Below are 20,464 nucleotides of genomic sequence, written 5' to 3'. Positions count from 1 at the left end.
ACTAATCACCTTGTCTTAAATGATTCAGCATTCAAATGTTTGCCACAATGCGCTGAGCACATATTAGATTAATGATTATTTCGTGAACTGAATGCCCATACTTTGTATGGCTCTGAGAATTATAACAGTTCAATCTATTCTATTAATCGAGTGGACGAAATTAATAACCAAATGGATTTCTGTGTTGTTTTTCTTTTACCCAAGCTTGCAAGGTTAACCTTCCTCACTGAAGTCTCTATGGTGACTTGGAAGCTGAATTCACCAACAATCCACAATTCTATGACAGTGTAACAGAGGGAAGGCAGGAGGTGAATCACTGTTGCTATCTGACATTGACAGAATTTCTACACCTCTATTCAGATGATCATTATTTCAATTTAAAATAAAAGTGTGATACAGAGAAACGAGAGAACAAGCACTAAAACAATGCTGCAGGCAACAGCATGTGACTCAGTAATTGTGTAAGATAGATATGCTATATTAAGAAATAAAAGCTCAAGAGGGTTTTTTTTTCCTAGAATAATTGGTACCAGAAGAGGACAATACGGCAGAAGGGAAGCTGAGCTGGTGACTTGACATCCCTATTGATGAGATGAGTTTTCAGCCTTATGATGGAAAATGGGGAGTGACTCTCTGTTCTGGATGAAAGAGAAAGGCCATTACACTGGGAGCCAGAGGGGAAAACATCTGAGTCCAGATGAATTGTTGAGGGTTTCTGCAGGGAAGGGTGAGCTCAGCATGCAATATACTGCCAGAAGACAGAGCATGGACTTGTGTTACATTTGTGCTCTTCTGATAAGATGCGTTAGTATTTCCAAAAAAAACACCAAAAGATGATTTTCACAACGGTGCAACACCAAAATGGTTCTTCATCCACGTTTTTGTCCTACCCTCACATCAGAGGATTTATTAAATGTATGAGATAACAGAGCCCCACAGCACTGTTGTATGGGTCCTATTCAATGCATGACTTTAATCAACCTTGTAACCACAGGGAGCTGCAACAACACTGATAGAGCTTATCCTCTCCAACACAGATGTCTGACTCAGCCTCTACCCCTCCTGTGACGGATGCTGCCGACCCCACACACAAACAATGAAGTCACATTTTCACAGTATGAACAGTATGTGAGTGACATTTTGACATGTCTTACATCATGTTGCAAATTCTTGTCGAGATGTCTTTTGATGCTGGTTGCTGGCTTGAATACACATCATATAGATTATTTATCAGCCATAACTGAGCAGCTGAAACCATAGAGGTAATAATAATACAAAAGGTATGGGGAATTCATAATGCCTTGAACCTCCAGTGAGTGGAGAGATTTTGTGGTGAAACATGAGGTTTGTCAACAGTAAATGACTATTTTGATATTCAGTAATCCCAGCCGGTGACTGGAGAAGTAATCATTGGAACGTTGATATTGATTTGCTATAGCCAGTATAAGCCACAGGGAAGCTTAAAATACATGATATTCCTGCACCTCTCAAGTTTTACTGAACATCATGTTTATTTGAACCACCACGAGTAAGGCTCACTCTCTGTCTTCAGTCAGACACTGTACAAAGAGACCCAGGGGCGAGTGAGTCCTGCTGCTATGGGAAATTCCTCCACAAGGCCCAATAGCAACATGCCAGATTATCTCTGCTCCCAAGAATAGAAGGGACAGCGAATAAATGGAACAAACTGGTCTACTGTCTCCATATACACACTAGATGATGATTGTACATGGGGCATTTTTCCTAAACAGGAAGCTTAAAATGGCGAGAATAATGCTCACAGCTCAGCCTATTTGGCTTATAAAACCACCTTGACCTTGAACAGCAGTGCCCACTCTGATACTCTTGCTGGAATGGGAGAAAATGCAGTCTTTCTTCTTTCCTGTTGTAGTTCAAAAGATAATCTGCACGGGGTGGATCACATTGCAATCATCCATGCCTAAAATCCAATGGGTGCATGAATGGGGTTTTAAAGAGGGTACACTCTGCTCAGCTGCACTAAGCCATGTGTACATACCAGCTTCACGCTCCACTGAGCTAAACGTTCTATGATGGGGTTCCATTAACTGTGGAAAATGTAATGTATGATAAAAGAACCGCAATCTATGTTAAGTAGCTTAAATAATTAAGTCTGCTGAGAATCAGCTAATTAGTGTGAATTTAAGTATTTTGCTGTAAAACTTTATCATTGAAATAAAGAAGAAGTCACCCATTGCCCAAATTTCACATCATAGCTCATAAATCTATAGACTTCACTACTTTACAGTGCCAAATGTGACAATAAAGCTATCATATTGTGTTTCATCATATCACGTTTGAATATAAATGGGAGACGTGACACAATGATTTTCAAGGGCTTTGCTGTAATTTGTTTGGAAGAGCAAGTTCCTAATTTGCAATACAAATGTAAAGAAAAGTAACAGTAAATCCACATCAGGCTATCAATTATCCCTACTTTTTGTAAGATTTACATGTTTTCTTGATTAATTTTTCGAAAAAAAAGTTCAAAATAAAACATGTGGGAAAGCCATTCATGCAGGAGAAAGATGGTTGCTTATACTAAATAAAGCCTAATTTGTAATTTAGTCTGCGCAAGGAGGCCTGTTACTAGGCAGATGCTCAGTCAATATCCACAAGAGCCAACAATAATTAGCTTTACATTTTAAAAACAGGCCTGAAGCCTCACGCGTAGTCAGCCATGAGGCTCATGGGAGGGGGGTCTGTGCGTTGCTGTTTGCTGCTCTGGCCTAGATGATGAACTCAGATGTCTGGACTAGACATAATAAAGACAGAGCAAATGGACACTGAATGAACATTACTATAAAGATATGTTTCATAAAAGCACAAGTTGATTACATCAGTTTGATTTCCGCTGGTTCTTTTATGAGAATCAACCCCACACATAAAGCAAATAGCACTAAGGATATTACAGGCTACTCTAAACATTATCATACCCACTGTCAGATAGGTTTGAAGACTGATTGATTGTCTTGACCTAATCTTTTTTTGTCCAAAGTATGCAGCTTTTCCTTAGTTTTGAAATCAAGTTGGCCCATTAGCCTTGAAGAAGGTTGTGTTATGATCAAATATATTCTCCTGACACATGTCCCATTAATTAAAAAACAAGTATGGGAAAAATACTGTCAAAGTAATTTGTGCCTTGAACTGCAGAACAGGAGGAAACAGTTTTTGTGACAATCGTGCATCAAACCTAATTAGACTTAAATGTAGGTATAACTGTTTACATATGTATATGTAATGCAACGGAGGAGAGGAAAACACAGCCTCGTGTGATTTTTAAAATTTCCATGTCTGATGTTTTTACGCATCATCATGAGTCAAGGCATGGTCACCATCAGCTGATGGGTGTATTAATCACGGACATTTAGACAACTGTTCTATTTATTGATACATATATTTCTGACTAGAGTAGGGCTGCAGAAGGGGGTTTGAGTTGGAGAATAATTACAGTTGTCATATTTATTTAATGTTTCGGGGTGCCAAGAAAGCTGTGTCCATGAGGCCCAGAGTTTCTACCAGCGGCCCTGAAAACAGGCCAATTTCATATGTACAAGATTTCATGTAAACCATCCGGAATGAACCCAAAATGACAAATTACAGGACAATTTAGGAGCAAAATGCCTGAGTCAGTAACCTTTATTATAACTCATAGAGACTCATATAAAGGAAGGGATAAATCTAATGTCCAATGGAGAAAAAAATCTGAAGAATAGGCCACTCTGGCCTCCATGCCTTTAACGGCACGGGGATACCGATACTTTTCCATGCACGCGTATAAACGTCGGGAGCGCGCATGCTTCCACGGCACCGTACATTTCTCCTGAATTGCAAATGTGATACCCCCAGAAGCTACGCAGGATGTGTAGCAACTGGGCGCAACGCACTTTCTGAATCCGCTTCCGGCGTGCAGACGACACCGATGCCAGTGCCCACTGACCGATCACAGGGCTTTTACCCGAACAGCACTGAATGGTAGCAGCTGAGAGACGGGTGCGGAGCGAGGGTTGTCAAACCCGCAGGATTTCTCACGGCTCACGGACTAGAATGCTCTTCTATATGTATCCCCATAAACGGATGACAGCCTCCAAACAAACCGACACTGAAAACTTTCAGTTCTACATTTGACGCGGAGCTGGCATTGAGATTTTTTTTCTTTTTTTTTTTGCAAACCAGGTCCAAGATCAGGCATCATGCAGGTGCAAACTGTGGGCTGAACGTCAGTGAAATGACTCGCTCTTCGTTGATTCGTTTCATTGTGCCATATAAACCCGCATTGTCAGATGCCATTTTACTCTGCGTTATCCCAGCGTCGGGAATTCAGAAATACTGGGCCTGTTGTGTAATTAGAAGTTCGTGAGGCGATGGAAAAACAAGCTGGTGCAACGAGAAGCTACGCTGTCCAAGACACTGTGCGCAATTTGTGCTGAAGCTTATGGGTCCTGCGTACTCAAGCTCCCGGCTTCCACTTGGAGAGGTGTGCGGCTGGCTGACAGCTCCACATCTGGACCGCCTGACTGCTGTCATCTGCGGCCTGTTCCGACTGTGCGCTGCCTGCACTCGTGTGTTTGAGGGGAACTGACGAGGATCGCCTCGGATGGTGTCGTGTTGAGGAAAAGGGGTGAATATTTGGCCGGGACTTGACTTGCTATCGGTGATCGACGGGGACACCGTGGTCAAAAGCGGGACTGGCTGACTACTCGAGGGACAGACGCGTATGCAGCGATGGATTTTGCGTAGCAAAGTCACGCATTTTTAAAGGCAACGCTAGGGGTGACACTGCAGTCTTCTCAGCACATCGGTTATTGTGTCGTCCGACAAAAAAAACACAAAACAAAAGAGTGACCGTGGAGTATCGTCCGTCGCACGTACCAGCGCAGCGGGGTTTACACGTCTGGTCGGCGTCCCCCCACCCTTCCCGCGGTGACGGTTATGGGTCGGAAGCGGTGTGTCGGTGCAGATTGTTCCAAGATGGCGGCCGGGTGCTGCGGGGTGAAGAAGCAGAAACTGTCGGGATCGCCCGGGTCGGGGGTCCCGGCGGGGTGGGGGCGGGAAGCGGGGTGGCAGGAACCGGACATTGTGGCTCGGAGTTGGGGATTGGCTCCTCGGCGACCGTTGCAGCAGCGGCGAACGTGAGCAGAGCCAACGGCCTGGGGGGACCCGGGGGCAGCGTTAGCGGCGGCAGCAGCAGCAGTGGTAGCAGCGGCACGAACGCTCTGTCCCCATCCCCGGCCGGCTACTCCTCATCCGGCCTCTCCCCGAATCTCAGCTCGGGACCTGGCTCGGGAAGTGGAGGCAGAAAAATGGTCGTCTCAGCGGAGATGTGCTGCTTCTGTTTTGACGTGCTTTATTGCCATCTGTACGGATACCAACCTCCGAGAACACCCAGGTTTACAAACGATCCCTAGTGAGTATCTGGTCTTTTGTTGTTCTGCTGCATGTCAGAGCTCACCGGTGTAATCTACAAACAAATGTCATTTGCGGCAAAGTTGACGGGGTGGCCTTTTGATTCTGCTTCACTGTTGAGGGCTCACACACACTGTCACAACCAAACAGCATCTGACTTACAATGAATTTGCTTGCGAGCATAGCTGAATTTGGCCAAGTTGGGATTCGGGCCCTGTCGAGTGGATTGTCGGCACTGGCCCGCAGCTGCACTGTTCAACCGCCAACGTTAAACTGAATGATGTGTGGAATGTTCACGCCATGGCGCCTCTCCCCGCGGGAAGAACTCTGATGTTCTGTCAGAATTTACGTCGCTATGGTTACTTGGCGAAAAATTCTTTTTGCGGTACTGTTTGTCCAACTCGAAAAACACTGGCTAACGTTAAGCCACTGACGTTAGCTACATTAGCTAGCCACTGGCACTTCAGCTCACAGAAAGGGGGGGAAAGGTAACATTACCTGTTTAGGTTCAACTGGAGCAGTGTTGCTAGTTGAGCTATAACACTTAAACCACGTAAATGCAAAACATCAACAGTTAGCGTGATGTTTCTAACATGTTATGTTGCCCTCAATGAACTCAATGAGCTTGCCACATACCAGGCTTAGCTTTGTTAGCTAAAGGCTACATTAGCTTAGCCACGAAGGACCAATGGGCTTGCGGTAACCTTAGTTAATTAATTACTTTAACAGTGTATGACTTCAGAGTCTCTCTGTTATGATGGTCCGATAAGCAGTCATGCTACCCGCGTGGTTGACAGCAGGTTTTGTTTGGTAACTTTCAGTGAAATGTCGAATTAAGGGACCCTAACGCTACCCGAGGGTAGCACAAACCAACAAAGAAAATGTGGATCCTGCTAAGTAATAAGGAGTCCTAAGCATACCTTATGGCCACCTTTTAACAAAAAAACCAAGTGTTAAATTAATAAAACAAACAAACAAACAAACGCATAGTGTTAGCGTTCACCGAAAACGATTTATTCTTCTGTTAAAACTAAATTAACAATAAGATTAATACATGTATGTTTCATGTCCATAAGTGCACCCCTGCGCCCTCCACTGACACATTGTGACCCAACCTTAGCCGAGCTCTGTAACGGGATAGCATAGGACTTTTGCGGGCGTTTCACTTACATTTCGAATCACTGAAGGGATTTATACAGTTTACTATTCCAGTCCTTGGCAATGACAGGGACCACGTTTAAATGCATCACAACAGTCAAAGTATTTGCTTTATTGTGTTTTAAAATGTGTCTTTCTACTGTCATGTAACGCATTAAAGTGAATGGCGCTCTTTCACTTCACCAAGCTGACCCTAAAGAACAGTGTTTCATACATTTCAGAAGCTTATGATGGCTTTTGAATTGTGTGTATTTATGTAATCTGTTCAAACACTCTCAGGGTGTTTGCAGATAATCATTATCTATTACGGGCAACAACTTCTCATAAACACTGCATATGTAGGGTTCAACAGTATCAGATTTTCATTGTATTATAACCATCTCAGAAAATATTAATGCTATACAGTACGACACTTCTTCTTCTTCTTCTTCTTCTTCTTCTTCTTCTTCTTCTTCTTCTTCTTATTATTATTATTATTATTATTATTATTATTATTATTATTATAGTTTTTTTATCAGTTACAATGATGCTTAAGGGATTGTAAACAAAACATGTTAACATGCTTGCAGCCCTAAAGCATGTAAAATTAACTACTAAATGAAAAGCTGTGAGCTTTTAAAATAATGATGAAAATAAGGTGCCCAACAGTGCAGCCAGACAGCTACTGTCTGTACAGTAACTCTCTCTCACACACACACACACACACACACACACACACACACACACACACACACACACACACACACACTAATGACAGTTTCTTTTCAGTAGATAAGGAAATGTACACGGTGTGACCTTTTGAGGAAAATCCAACATATTGGAGCCTTTAATTATAAGAGTGTGTCCTCAACATCTATCACACTAACATCTCTGTCAAGAGTCTATCTTAAAATCGCCTCAGCAAATTCCAGGTCAAAAGGCTTTACACTTTCAAATATAACCATTCAATACTGACAAACACTGAACAATGAATTGACATGTCCCAGACAGAGTGGATGCAGCACACTGTGCTGTGCCTTTGGTGTCGGATAGACTAACCAAAAACAGATAAAAGAGACATGTTCCAACACTTGTTTTGCTAATTAATTTCATACATTCAGGACTCAATACATGACTGCCTCTATAATACTATATTCTTTATAGTATTCTCCTGGTGTCAATGTTTTTGTAATAAAAATTGCTTTTGAGACCCTTACTTCATGGCCCAGTCCCAATCCCCATGCTAATCATTAAGCCTTCATAAACATTAATGCTACTGACTATCTAAATAATTCAATAACCGCTTACTGTTAAGCTGTAATTGCTACTTTTGATCATAACAGATCATTAACATAATAATGTCCTTCTGTTTGACCAAAGACCTTGTTGCTATGTACACTTTTAGATTTCCCTTTTGTATTTTCCCTGTCAGAACACTGAATTGTTTGTAATCGCTTCAAGCAGGGAAAGTGTTCATAAAGGGTTCAAAAAGTCATTGGAAGCTCTTGAATTATTATAATTTTTTTAACTTACACAATCATTTCAGATCTGATCATGCAATATTTGAACTTAACAACCAGAAATAAATCCTGAGTTAAACTCAAGTCTGTCAGTCTTCAAGAGTAAACAAGTTGGATTGCACACTAACCGTAACCATATGGGACCAAGGTTTATTATTATTATATTCCTTTTATTGATCCCCATGGGGGAAATTCAAGTGTTTAAAGCCAACCAGCAAATAAAGACTAGGAAAGCAGTAGGCTAATGCACACCAATGTCAAAACTCCCACACGTTTGAGAAACTTAGAAATGATGGTCTGTGGTGTCCTCTACATCTCCTTCACTTGGGGGCGTTGTCAGATTGAATTATTGAAATGCTCAGAACAACACCAACATTTGACATAGACAGTGCTCTGCAAAGTTAGCCAGTAAACAATTCAGAACCTCAAATCGGGAACAATACGTGATCTTTTTTAGGAGACAGTGGTACTAAAATGTAGAAATAGGAGCTCTTGTTTTTGTAAACGTTCTCCTATTTTAAGACATAGTGGTAAACTCATTGCAATTAAAGAGCAAAAACACACTGTTGTTGGCATTTAGTAAAAAAAAAAAAAAAAAAAAAAAAAGGGATATTCTGAGAGCTGTGACTCATTATATACACAAGGAGAGCTGCTTCAAGAAGACCAGCGGACCACGCTAGCCACCTAGCGCTGCTGCAGGTACGTTAGCATATCTTGTCAGCTAATTTAGCTAGCTTACTTTGGGTGACTGGTTGTATACCCTGATAAAGCAAATGTAGTCACTTGTTGGGTAATATTATTTGATATCTGTATACTGTTATGTTTGCTAACATATATATGAACATTTTAAGCTACTTAAATTGTGTAGCTTTAGCTAAACAAGGTTAAAGATTGCTAAACAAAGTTAAACAAGCTAAACAAAGTTAAAGATTGCAATTAAAAAGTAAAAACTAGCTAGCAAACATGCTATCTTGTTAATACATGTTATCTCATCAATTGTGCTACCAATCGGTGAACGCTACCAATCTTCTCTTTTCTACATCGACCTTTGCCTCTGTCGTCAACCACCTTTGACGACAACAGCAGAAGACACCGTTCCTTTCCTTACTGGAGGAGAAGGGGTAAATGTTCCAGGAAAGGTATAATGAAGCTTCAACAAAGTTACCATGCACAGGTTTTCTGAGGAACTGCTGGGTGAAACTCCTGTAAGACGTCAAAGTCTACAGCGGTGACCATTAGACACTGCCTTGTTTTCATGAGACTATTTGCACCGATGGCCTGCCTGTAGCCGTAATTATTTTTTTCCTTTGTAATTTTCCTTTTTGTTTTTAATTACTGGAAGTTTATTAAGTCAGAACTCGAAATTTTGTTTTTGTAAACCAATTGTTTCATATGTGAAGAAGCTAAAAATAAAATTTGAGATATGATCAAGAGAAGATGTCTCATGTATGTTTCTTTTTTGTAAAATTGGACTTTCAAAGCCTTTTTTTTAACAGTAAAGAAGTTCTAGCTCAAGCCTCTATCGATTAAACCAAAAACATCATACACAAGCCGAGTGTCGAAGTTGAAGTATTTGTATTGGTTCTGGTTTTGGAAATTTCTTACTCAGGGAAACGCTCTCAGTTGTTTTTTTCCTCTTTTCTCCTTTCTCTTTACAAGGTTTCATTGTCATAAGTAAAGGAAGAGAGAGTGAAAAAAATGGTCATCAAGTAGCTGTATCCGTTGTCCCACCTACAGAAAAGACAGCATTGGTCTATTTATTAAAAAAAAAAATCTAACAAGTAAAGATTTCTTTGCGCTTGTCATGAGTATCCTTAGATTTGTAGAAGACAAGCAAACACTTGTTTCCGTTAAATAATCAGTTATCAAATCTGTTATCAAAGAATGAATCACTGACCCAAGTAATTGTGCTGAAATTTGAAGGTGTCAAGCTAAAGTTGAATTTAACTGATGCTCTTTAAATTGAGGGGGGAGCCCTGCAATGGTATATTAAACCAAGTTCACACTACACGACTTTCAAAGTCGTCGGATCGCTTTTCTGTCCACACAACTTGACTGACCGGCGACAGAGGTTCACACACAAGATCCTCCATCTGAATTCCCCGATGAGGTCTCCAAACTACATTTTTCATGGAAACACATGCTATAAGTGACACGGGCGTAGCTTAGTTGTACTTGTTGATGTTGTCATCAGTTCTTATAATAGCCCGTCTCCAGACGTCTTTTTAAATTCCCCCATGTAGATATGTGCTGCATATGTAAAACATAGCACACACAGGTAGGCTTCAGGACCGGCGACTCCTCCGCCACATCCCCTCTCAGCCTGTGACTTTGCCTATCAATGGCTGTAGCTCTTTGACAGACTCTGCTACAGATCCAGACATTTATCATGCTGGATTATCTAGAAGGTGTCTGTAATGCACCGGCGAGCCTCTCGGCTCACATCTTTCAACAGTTCACACATAATGTGAGTGCCAAGCTCCCAGATCACAGGCAGACTTGCCTCTGAACTAGGGCTTTTGTCCGGGAGCTCTGAAAACTGTTGGCCAGCGGAAAATCAGGGCTAAAGTCGTGTAGTGTGAACTAGGCAACCAATCTTTGATGGGCAAGTGACGGTAAATCAGTGGGATTAACTTTCCACAGTGAAGTACAAAATTAAATCTTCCATTTACTGCAGAGCAACCCCGGCAGAAGCAGTCAGGGTCACAGTGGATCTTTAGCATCTTGACAGCACATACCAAAATACACAATCGTTGTAGTTATGTGGCAGAAAGTACGCTTAAACATAAAGACACTTTCAGTTGCATTGAAGCAGGACCAGTTACACCGTGAGAGTAGACTATTAAAATGGTAGAATCTAATGGTGTTTTTGTTTCACCAGACATGCATGCAATGAAAATGACATATGCAAACACAAATGATAGGCTGCTGAAGCACTGTTGGGTTCTCTTATTAATTGTTTCTGGGGTTATTCATTGTCATTAACTCATTATATTTATGAGGACAGGTGAAACATTTTTAAACCTGATAATGTAAGTAAAATATTATTGTGATCAATACGCTAGGCTCATTTACATGGTATTGTTAAAGGAGTTGGAATTAGTTGCAACATAAACAGTTGGAAAATGCCTCACCATGAAAGGTAGAAAGTTATTATTATATTTAAAGAATAGGTTATCAAGTCATGGGTGGACTGATGGCCTAATGCTATGGAAAAAGAGCCTGCAGTTTTTGATCAAAGCTGTTCCATCATGGTGTTGAAGACAAATGTGAATAACAGCTGTGACATACTACATCAGAATAAACCGATGTTTGCTGTTAACCAACTTTTGTACCCTACAGAAATTTACATGGGATGTTCATTTACAGTTCAACTGCTTAAACATAGTCCTTTGTTGTTTTTCAGCCCGCTGTTTGTCACATGGAAAATAGGCAGAGACAAGCGGTTGCGGGGTTGTATAGGTACATTTTCTGCCATGAATCTGCACTCAGGACTCAGGGAGTACACCCTTACCAGGTAAGCAAGAAAACAAAGTAATTTTTCAATTTTTTAAACTGTATACCAATTGCTTCAATGTTACTTAAGCCAAGAAGAATTAGTAAATTACTTTGAACCACAAGCATATTAGAATCTAGACCCCTAATGTGGGCCACTTTGTACCAACAGTATTAGTAAATTACCCACATAACTGATAGTTGGCCTGTGCATGAGTGCAAAAAACCAAACACAATTTCTGTTTCTTATAGTATTTACTTTTGTTCTGTTTCATTCATGTAGCTCGCTGTAATGCTGTGAAGCGCGTATCTCCAATGATCCCAGGTCCTGGGTCTTCAAAATATATTCAAAAGTTATTATTGTCATTAAGTAGGTTTTTCCATTCAATTCCATTATTTTCCTTTGACATATATTCATTTAGTAAAATGGATACAGTTTACTGTTTATGTGTGAACACTTTCTTAAATAGTCAGACAAACTGCAGTTACAGTATGCTAAAAACACAATTTGTTATCAACACTGATGTGATGTAGAAGATGCCAAAATATTTAAGTCTTAATGATCTGGCACTCATGACATCAAAAGGACAGGCAGTGACACAAATAAAATGTATTGACAACTCAACTATAACTGTAATGTATGGACTGTTGTGAATATGTTTTATTCTAAAAAATGTAAAGCTGTGATAATAAAGAGTCTTTGTGTAGTTGTATTTGGGAAGTCCAGAGGAACACAGTGACACGGGTTAAACCCACGTTGGTGGACCATCCGGCTGGTGGGTTAAACGCCGGTTGGGCACTTCTTGGCTTTGGTTGTCAAGTCTTTAAACTAGAAATCTACTTACTGATATTTACTTCTAACAAATGAGAGAGAAGCAGACTGTCTTCGGTGTAAACATGGCCATCGGTAAATACCTGGTGTGGAATTTCCTCACCAGCATTTTTGACCTGAGGGCAGACACAGCTGCTTATCAAATATATGTAAACAAACACAGTCTCCTACTGATACTGTGTACAAATATACACCATACAAACCGCATGTAGCTGCTGTCAGCAGCCATGATAAGTCCATGCTGGGACCACGCTGGCCTCTGTATGTCCATAGGTCATCTATCATGGCATGTTGGAAACTTGCCCTCAGTATTCAAGAAAAAGTTATGAGTGCATTGCATTTTTAAACCATTAGACTGTGATAACCTTTCTGAATCCCCTATTATAATGGTATTTGTCTTTGTGCTTATATGTCTGCAGTGCCCTTAAAGACAGCCGCTTCCCCCCTATGACAAGGGATGAGCTGCCTCGCCTCTTCTGCTCAGTGTCTCTTCTCACTAACTTTGAAGACGTCGGTGATTACCTTGACTGGGAGGTAAGACCACATGGTTTGTAAAAATATATTTGCATTTAGAAGTGTGGTGCTTCAATGCTCGGTCTCTGCAATTAATACACAGCAGCTCCACCACATTTGACCTATTTAAACATATTCAAAAACATTGCATTTGGTAGCAAAAAACGGTTGTCCATATTAGATTAAAGCTTGTTCTCTTTTCAACTTTGACTTTGTTTGATGGAGCAATTTATCGAGTTAAAAAACATTGTTTCCTTCTTGAATTCTAGGTGGGTGTTCACGGTATTAGGATAGAGTTTTTCAATGAAAAAGGATCAAAGCGCACCGCCACCTACCTCCCAGAGGTTGCAAAGGAGCAAGGTAAGATCTATTTGTGCACCTAACAATTCAGCCTAATCTGCTTTTTCAAAAGATAGTGTATGTTGTGCCAGATGTGGATTTTCAGGAATGTGTAAAGAGATTTAAAATCCTTTTTTACAAAGGTTGGGACCACATTCAAACCATAGATTCCTTACTACGAAAGGGAGGTTACAAAGCTCCCATCACAAACGACTTCAGGAAGACCATTAAGTTAACCAGGTAAGATTACACTCATTGTATTACCCACAGACATGCTGGTGTTGTGTCACTGATGTACACTGTTGTAACAGTTTTTCCAGCCCAGGAGAATTGATGCAACTGAACATAAAGCTAACATAAGAATGTATGTATATATTAACTGCCCCTTAAAGGGTAACTCCATGTATTTTATTTTAACAGGTCTTGGGGATAACTACTGCATATGTGAAATGTAACTAAATACAAGGCTTTTATGGCTCAAGAGGGAACTGTGGGGAATCTGATAAAATTGCCTTTAGTGATGTCACTTGAGGCAGCCTCGGTCGGGGCTGAAGAAAAGGATGAAAATGAAAAACATTGTGTGGTTTCGAAGTTAGTAAGAAGTGAGTTTACCAGATCCCTGTAGCCCGCTATAAAAACTCATCCAAATCCCTGAGTAAACTGGGTATGGTTGAGTTGCATTATGGGTAATGTAGGAGCCGAGTTTTGACAATTAAGAAGCAATCCTGGAATTAAAAAGATATCTCTGCTTGTGCTGCATGTTGAGGATAATGCTGAATATGCGCAGTATTCATAAAAAAAAATAAAAAAATGCCTAGAAATATTTGTTGTTCTGACTGAGAAGTCCTAAATCCAGTATTGACTCGTCTGTGCTAAACAGGGTCATAGTAGATCCTGTGTTTCGGTGCGGACCGTGGCCAATCCTAGCTTTCCTAACATTAAAGTCATCCAGCCTCTACTAACACATCTTGTTTCATCCCCAGGTACCGTAGCGAGAAGATGACAATGGGTTATGCAGAGTACATCGCCCACCGCCAGCACCATCACTACCAGAACGGCATCGGGCACCCTCTACCACCCTACAACCATTATTCCTGACAGCGAGCCGCATGACCAATCATTGGACCTCTCCGCAGACCTTTTCCCAGGAGAGCCAGCCCCCTCCTGGTCTAGCTATTTCTACTACTGTACCATTTTATGATGATAGTTTCCGTTGCCATGCTTGCCGTCTCCGAGACGTTGACATGGCAACGGGTGGCAACGAAGCATCATTTGATTATGGCAAGAAATCCACATTTCTTTTTCTTTGCCTGTGGTTAAGTTTTTGCAGCATACGTATACCAATATCTATAACCCCCCTGATCCATTAATATTTTTGAAAATTAACCAACTATTAGATTTTTCTTCAGCAAACCTAATCAGGTGTTTGATTCTGTGGATGGAAGGAAGTCTTTTTTGGTGGATAAGTCTCACGCTTATATTGTTTAGGCCTTGCAAAATTTTTACATTATCTAAAAAAGAAAAAAAGTTATCTTATTTTTTTCCTTCTTTTCTTTAACTTACTATCCAGACATGTATGCCATGTAGCAAGGCAACTGCAGTTCTCAAAGGCTGTGTCGTCTCTATTCTGACTCCTCTCAAAAAAAAAAACCAAGAAAAAAAAAAAAAAAAACTGATCGACTGTTGAGCTTTGTAAACTCTTGTAGTGTTGTAGTTGGAACTATATATCGGGATCTGTATACTCCAAAGTCTAGATAGTAGGATTGTGATGCCTTTCGCTGGTAGTGTGCATTGTTTGCGCTCACAATCGTGTGTGTGTGTATTTCTGTGTGTGGATATAGATATTGGTCAGCCACAAGATGAAAACCAGTAGAGTGAATTAGAAATTGGATTTTACTTTAAGATTCCCCACAGAGATTTTCTTTTTTTTTTTTTTTTATATAAATCCTACCCCCCTGAGAATTTGTTGTGTTTTGTGGTGGAACCTGTACGCATTGAACTGAGTTAGTTTGGCTAGAGCTTTCAGCAGTGTTCCCTCTTTTTTGTTTAACTTTTTGAAATGTAAGGTAATTTGCGGAGGAAGCCATTTTGTCTGAGGATAATCACATCTGCGCAGGGGATTTCTTAATGTAAAATGGGCCTAAAAGTGGGTCTGATTGGCCCACATTGGAGATGGGGTGCAGGAGAAACTACAGGTCCCCTAGAACAAAGAATTTGCATGAGCAATGCTTTTATTTGAATTGTCTGTTGTTTTGTGAGTTTACTGGCAGGGAGTCACTTGAGCTACTTAAAGCCATAATCTCTTTTTACTCTACACTTTGTAAGAGTTATCTGTTGTTTGGCTTGAAGTGTTGCATTCGGTACCACCTAGTTCGTAACCTTGAATATAAAGGGTCTTCAATCTTTAAATGTAAACTTACACCAGCCAGCCTCAGACAAGGCTGCATCACTGAATACTAGTCGAAACCCGGCGGTTTCAGTCGGATGCCTTGTACATCGCCCCATATTGTTGTGGAAACTTTGTCTTGCCTCTTCAGATTATAGCTTACCATTTGTCACTCGTTCACGAAGTATGATGTATCAAAAATAGTCATTTTTGAATGAAGACCCACCAAGGGAGGGATCTAATTCACATGTTTGTGTCATTTAGGAATGCATGTCACTGTGCTCTTCAGATTATGAAGCCGTTGCAGCAGTGCAGCTTGTTGATTTAGTTGTTGAAACCGCACCAACCGCCGTTCCCCCAACACTCTGCTGTTCAGTGAGATCCCGTTGATCTGTGTGTTCACGGCGTAGGAAATGTTTAGATGTGTGGCCTGTTTTGTCAGCTGTTTGGCAGTAGGTTAGAGCAAACACAGTCGAATGAGTTGGAGCCGAATCTCTGCGTGGGGCCCGGCGGCTCTCGGCTAAAGTCTACAAATACAAAAAGCCAGGGCTTTGTTAGGACTCAAGAAGCCATTTCTTATCCAACGATTACTTGTTGTGAGTCACATCCACACACACACACTGGGCTAGTTGGATTCACTTTTCCAGAATGTTTGAACCGTCAAGGATCACTGTGATCCGCCTATTTTGGCTTTTAGTTCTTCTAACTGGAATGATTTGAGAGGTTCTCGTTACACAACATCTTTCTTCGTAACAGCCTTTACTAACTGACAGATAATTTTTTCTTTATGCAAAATGTCAAGGGCTTTTTGGCACTCCATCCACAGTAAACCCGAAATGACCCCAGATTTGAGTTGTGTTGCCTTAAATGAATGATCTCGAACATGATGGACCGATGGATGACGCTCTGACTGTTCCTCTGTCCCGTGGTTCCGCTCGTCACCACCTCCATCTTAACACCACAGTGTAGGAAAGGGCCTCAGATGTTGCTTTTTTCCTCACTTGAATGCTAATACCTTCTTAGACATATGGGGGCTCCTGTATGCCTGCAGTCTCCTGTTGGCTCACTGTCTTACCCAGCTGCTGGTCCTCAATTCTTTCTTTTTTGAAAGCCCCACATAAAACACATTCTCTTAAAAATAATGTCGGGCACTGTGGTGTCGTTACCCCTAAATGTTTCAAACCCACGGGAGGACAGCTTCACGCCTCGTCAAATTGTACGCTTTCATTATGAAAACACTACATCGAAAGTTTGGAAGAGGAGCAGTCAGGCATTCATTTCCTGGTCCATTTAACACAGCACAACCTGAATATCTTCTGCTGCAAAACCAAATTGACCATGCTCTTTTACATATATGTCTTTGTATACACATGCAATGTATTTAGTTGCATGTATGTATGAGTATGAGACCTATGGTTTTATCCATGATATGCTTGATCTATGGCTTAGACGCTCTTATTAACCATTAAGAGATTTAAAAGACAAATATGGTGCTATCGGACCTCATATTGGGGTGGTCACAGCTCGTGACTGGTCATGCGGACTCATTGATCATATCATACTTAAAGATGCTGCATGTAAGATTTTCTCCTCGGTGTGTTGCTGTGAATTGACGTATGATGGCCCATTTTTAAATACTGACTTGGACACCGATACAAACAGTAGCCCCCAAGCATTCTGTGCTGTCATTAACCAATGCGGGCAACTTTGGGCTCAATTCCCTATGGGAAAAAAATATTCTAACTCTTATATAATGAAGAAGGAAAAAGGTCCCTGCAGCAAACACATCATAGGGGCCAAGGAATGTAATGTTAATGGTCGTCATTGCAGTTAAACAGTGACATATTTCGAGAAAATCCTACATGTGTTACCTTTTACTATCCTTGATATATGCAGATCTGTTCAACAGGTGTTTTTTTGTTTTTTTCCCCTACCAGTGCAAGTCAACAACCCTGCAGGTTTGAAAGGACACGAAGTCACATGTAGCCTCCCTCCCCCTCGATTACACCCTACACTGTGGCCCAACCTCATGGCCGGGTTTGTCAAGGTGTGATGTGTGTCGTTCGGTAGATAGTGGCAGCGACCGTTGCCTCTCCTGGAAGATTGGAATGCTGCTTTTTAAGAGCACATCCTCCGTTTTCCTCTAGCTGCTCAGTCGTTGTGACCTCTGTAAAGGCACGGTCTGATTTGTCGACTAGTTAAAAGGTCCTGCTAGTGAGGCTTTCACAGCATCTCGAACTATGTTCCTGTAATGGGACGCAGAGTTAATGTTTTACGTAGAACATGCAGAAAGTAGTCCTGCTTCTGTACTGATTTAAACTGTTTAAAGCATTGATACCTCATGGGATATTGCAGAGCGACATTTCTAGTTTGTTGTAGCAGATTGAGTTTTGGTTCCATACCAGGGTTATAGTTCAGCCTCAGCATTCCTTGCGTGGTCATTCTCATATTTCGTGGAATGCTCAAGCTCATGTTACCTTCGTATGTCAGACTGAACCAAAGATGCCAGCGGCCATGCCCAAATGCTGCTCTTCAGGCCTGGCTTCCTGTCCTTCCAAAAGACACCCCTGCAATTGACAAAAAATGTTTTTTGTCTCTTTATTTTTTTGTGTGTGCGATTTCTCAACTGTCTTGACTTATTGAGCAACCCGATTTTTCAATGAATTTTCATTGAGTCTATCTCTGAAGCCGTTCATGGCATCAATGATGGTTAAAAATGGTTGCAAATTGTGGTTACAGTACTTGTTTTGTTTATTATTATTATTATTATTATTATTATTATTAGTAATAGTAGTAGAATTATTAGTATTATTGCTATAATTTACAAAAATGAAAATCCCATGGTGTGCCTCCTAGCTTTATGGGTTTATAAATGTTTTTTCCCTAAAGACCAGCAGTTATACTTTGTATAAAAGATGGATTCCTTATTTTTTATGCCATTAAAGATGAAAAAGCCTGTTTTCGTTACTCTGGACCCAGTAGCTGCACTGGTATACAATCGCACTGATAGATGAATAAAAGAAATAAACAAAAAAAGAATAAATGAATCAATAATAATAATGATAATGACAAATGAAATAAGAACTACAATAAACTTGTGTTTGAAGCTTTTATTTAAAAAAAACAACTAAAAAGCAAATAAAAAAAGAAAAGAAAATGACTGTTTTTGTACATCAAAATAAATTCTTTTCAAAAGGATATTTTGGATCTAGTTTCAGAATTATTTTAGTGGTTTTCTATGTTGAATTTTTGAGACACTGACTTCTAAGACGTGTCGCTGTACAAAATGACTTTCTTCTGTTGCAGTGGCCTGATGGGCTGGGAGGGTTGCCTGGTGTAACTCCTCATACCAATTTTAATTTCTTTCCTTTGGATTTTTTTGGATCTTTTTTTTCTTTAGTAACTTGAAAAATGTTGATGGAATAATATGAACTGGGAACTTCAAATCCATCCCCTGTAGAGCTAGACCCTTTCTCCTTTCCTATTGAATTGCTGTTAGTGTGACAAGATTTAAGAAATGGGCATTTATTAAGATAGTATGACTCCAAAAGAAAAAAAATAAACAAACACAAAAAAAGAAAAAAAAAAGATATGAGCAAAAAGAAAAGCAAAACAAAAGTGTCGGGAGGGTTGAAAGAATATATATAGATGGGTTATCTGAGTAAGCAATGACTGTGGGGATAATGTAGTTTTAAACATTGTTATTACCTTTTAAAATCATTTATTCAATAAAAAATACAAAATCAACGGAAAAGAGAACATGTGTCATTCTGTTTTTCTTTCAGCACACACACCTACACATACCTACAGTATTTTTGTATTTCAACATTTGAAACAATACTATGAGTTGGTCAAATAGATGGTAGCTCCAGTGAACTTTAGTTGATCAGTTACAGTTCACTCTTCCTTTGTTAATGCTCATATTCTGTGTCAACATATATTTGTAGCCTTGTTCAGATTGATCCATGCTGATCAGTTTGTGGTCACTGTGCAGATGATGCTGGATGGCCTCAAAGGAAACAACAGGACAATGCCTGATTGTATTCATAATAAAGTTTGACTCCGTGTTCTGGCCCTCTTTTTCAAAAAGCTAAACTTGCTATCACCAGCTTTCATAGGGACAGTTTCTTTAGTAGAAAATGGTTCCAATGAAAACCGGTCCATAGTGAAGTCTGGATTATCTAGGTTGCACATTTCATTTGCACCTACAGTATTGGGTTGGAGGCAGATATTTAAGAGACAAAGTTGTCAAATCCTGGGCTAATAAACAACAAACTACACCAGAATGAAGTTTTCCAGTCTAGCTGCCACTGTCTGCTAGTGTGCATTGTTCTACTAATGCCTTTTCTACAATTAAGTGACATTAATTCAGCTGTCACATGCTTTTATGATGGTTGGATTAGCAGTAGAGCATGCTGTGGGCTAAATGAGGATTGTCTTGCTCCACTAACTGATAACGTGGCCATTAAGTGCCCCAAAACCAGCTATACAACATTCTTTTACAAACCCCTATCATAAACTGAACAAAGGAGCTCTTAGAAACTGAAAAAAATGTTCTTCATGTGACAGCAGATATGGAATATTATTTCACCTTTTCATAACAACTGGGCAAACCTGATCTTCTGATGAAGAACATGTGATATGATCGAAAGCTCTGCTATTAAATGGAGCTTGAGGTAAAATTGTGTAGTTCAGTGGAAACTGACAGTGTACCTTAGTGCAATGCTTCAGGGCAGTTTGGTGCAACAGAACACACTTCTGACCCCAGAATGATGGGTTAGGTCAAATCCCATTCCCATCAGCCTCAGCTGCGCTTTG

General features: G+C 40.4%; 1 protein-coding gene across 1 annotated transcript; it reads left to right on the top strand.

The window, feature by feature from the left end:
• Positions 1–3,705: 3,705 nt before the first annotated feature.
• ammecr1 (AMMECR nuclear protein 1) lies at positions 3,706–18,740 on the top strand. Its single transcript, XM_054625690.1, is given in 7 exon segments — positions 3,706–5,041; positions 5,044–5,425; positions 11,488–11,598; positions 12,828–12,942; positions 13,191–13,281; positions 13,404–13,500; positions 14,244–18,740. Coding segments are annotated over 7 exon segments (1,002 nt in total). The 5' UTR covers positions 3,706–4,950; the 3' UTR covers positions 14,359–18,740.
• The last annotated feature ends 1,724 nt before the right edge of the window (positions 18,741–20,464 follow it).

The sequence above is a fragment of the Anoplopoma fimbria genome, chromosome 24, assembly GCF_027596085.1.
Source record: "Anoplopoma fimbria isolate UVic2021 breed Golden Eagle Sablefish chromosome 24, Afim_UVic_2022, whole genome shotgun sequence".
Taxonomy (NCBI): Eukaryota; Metazoa; Chordata; class Actinopteri; order Perciformes; family Anoplopomatidae; genus Anoplopoma; species Anoplopoma fimbria.
Note: the sequence above shows the minus strand (reverse complement) of the source record. Positions and strands in the feature narration are given on the sequence as shown.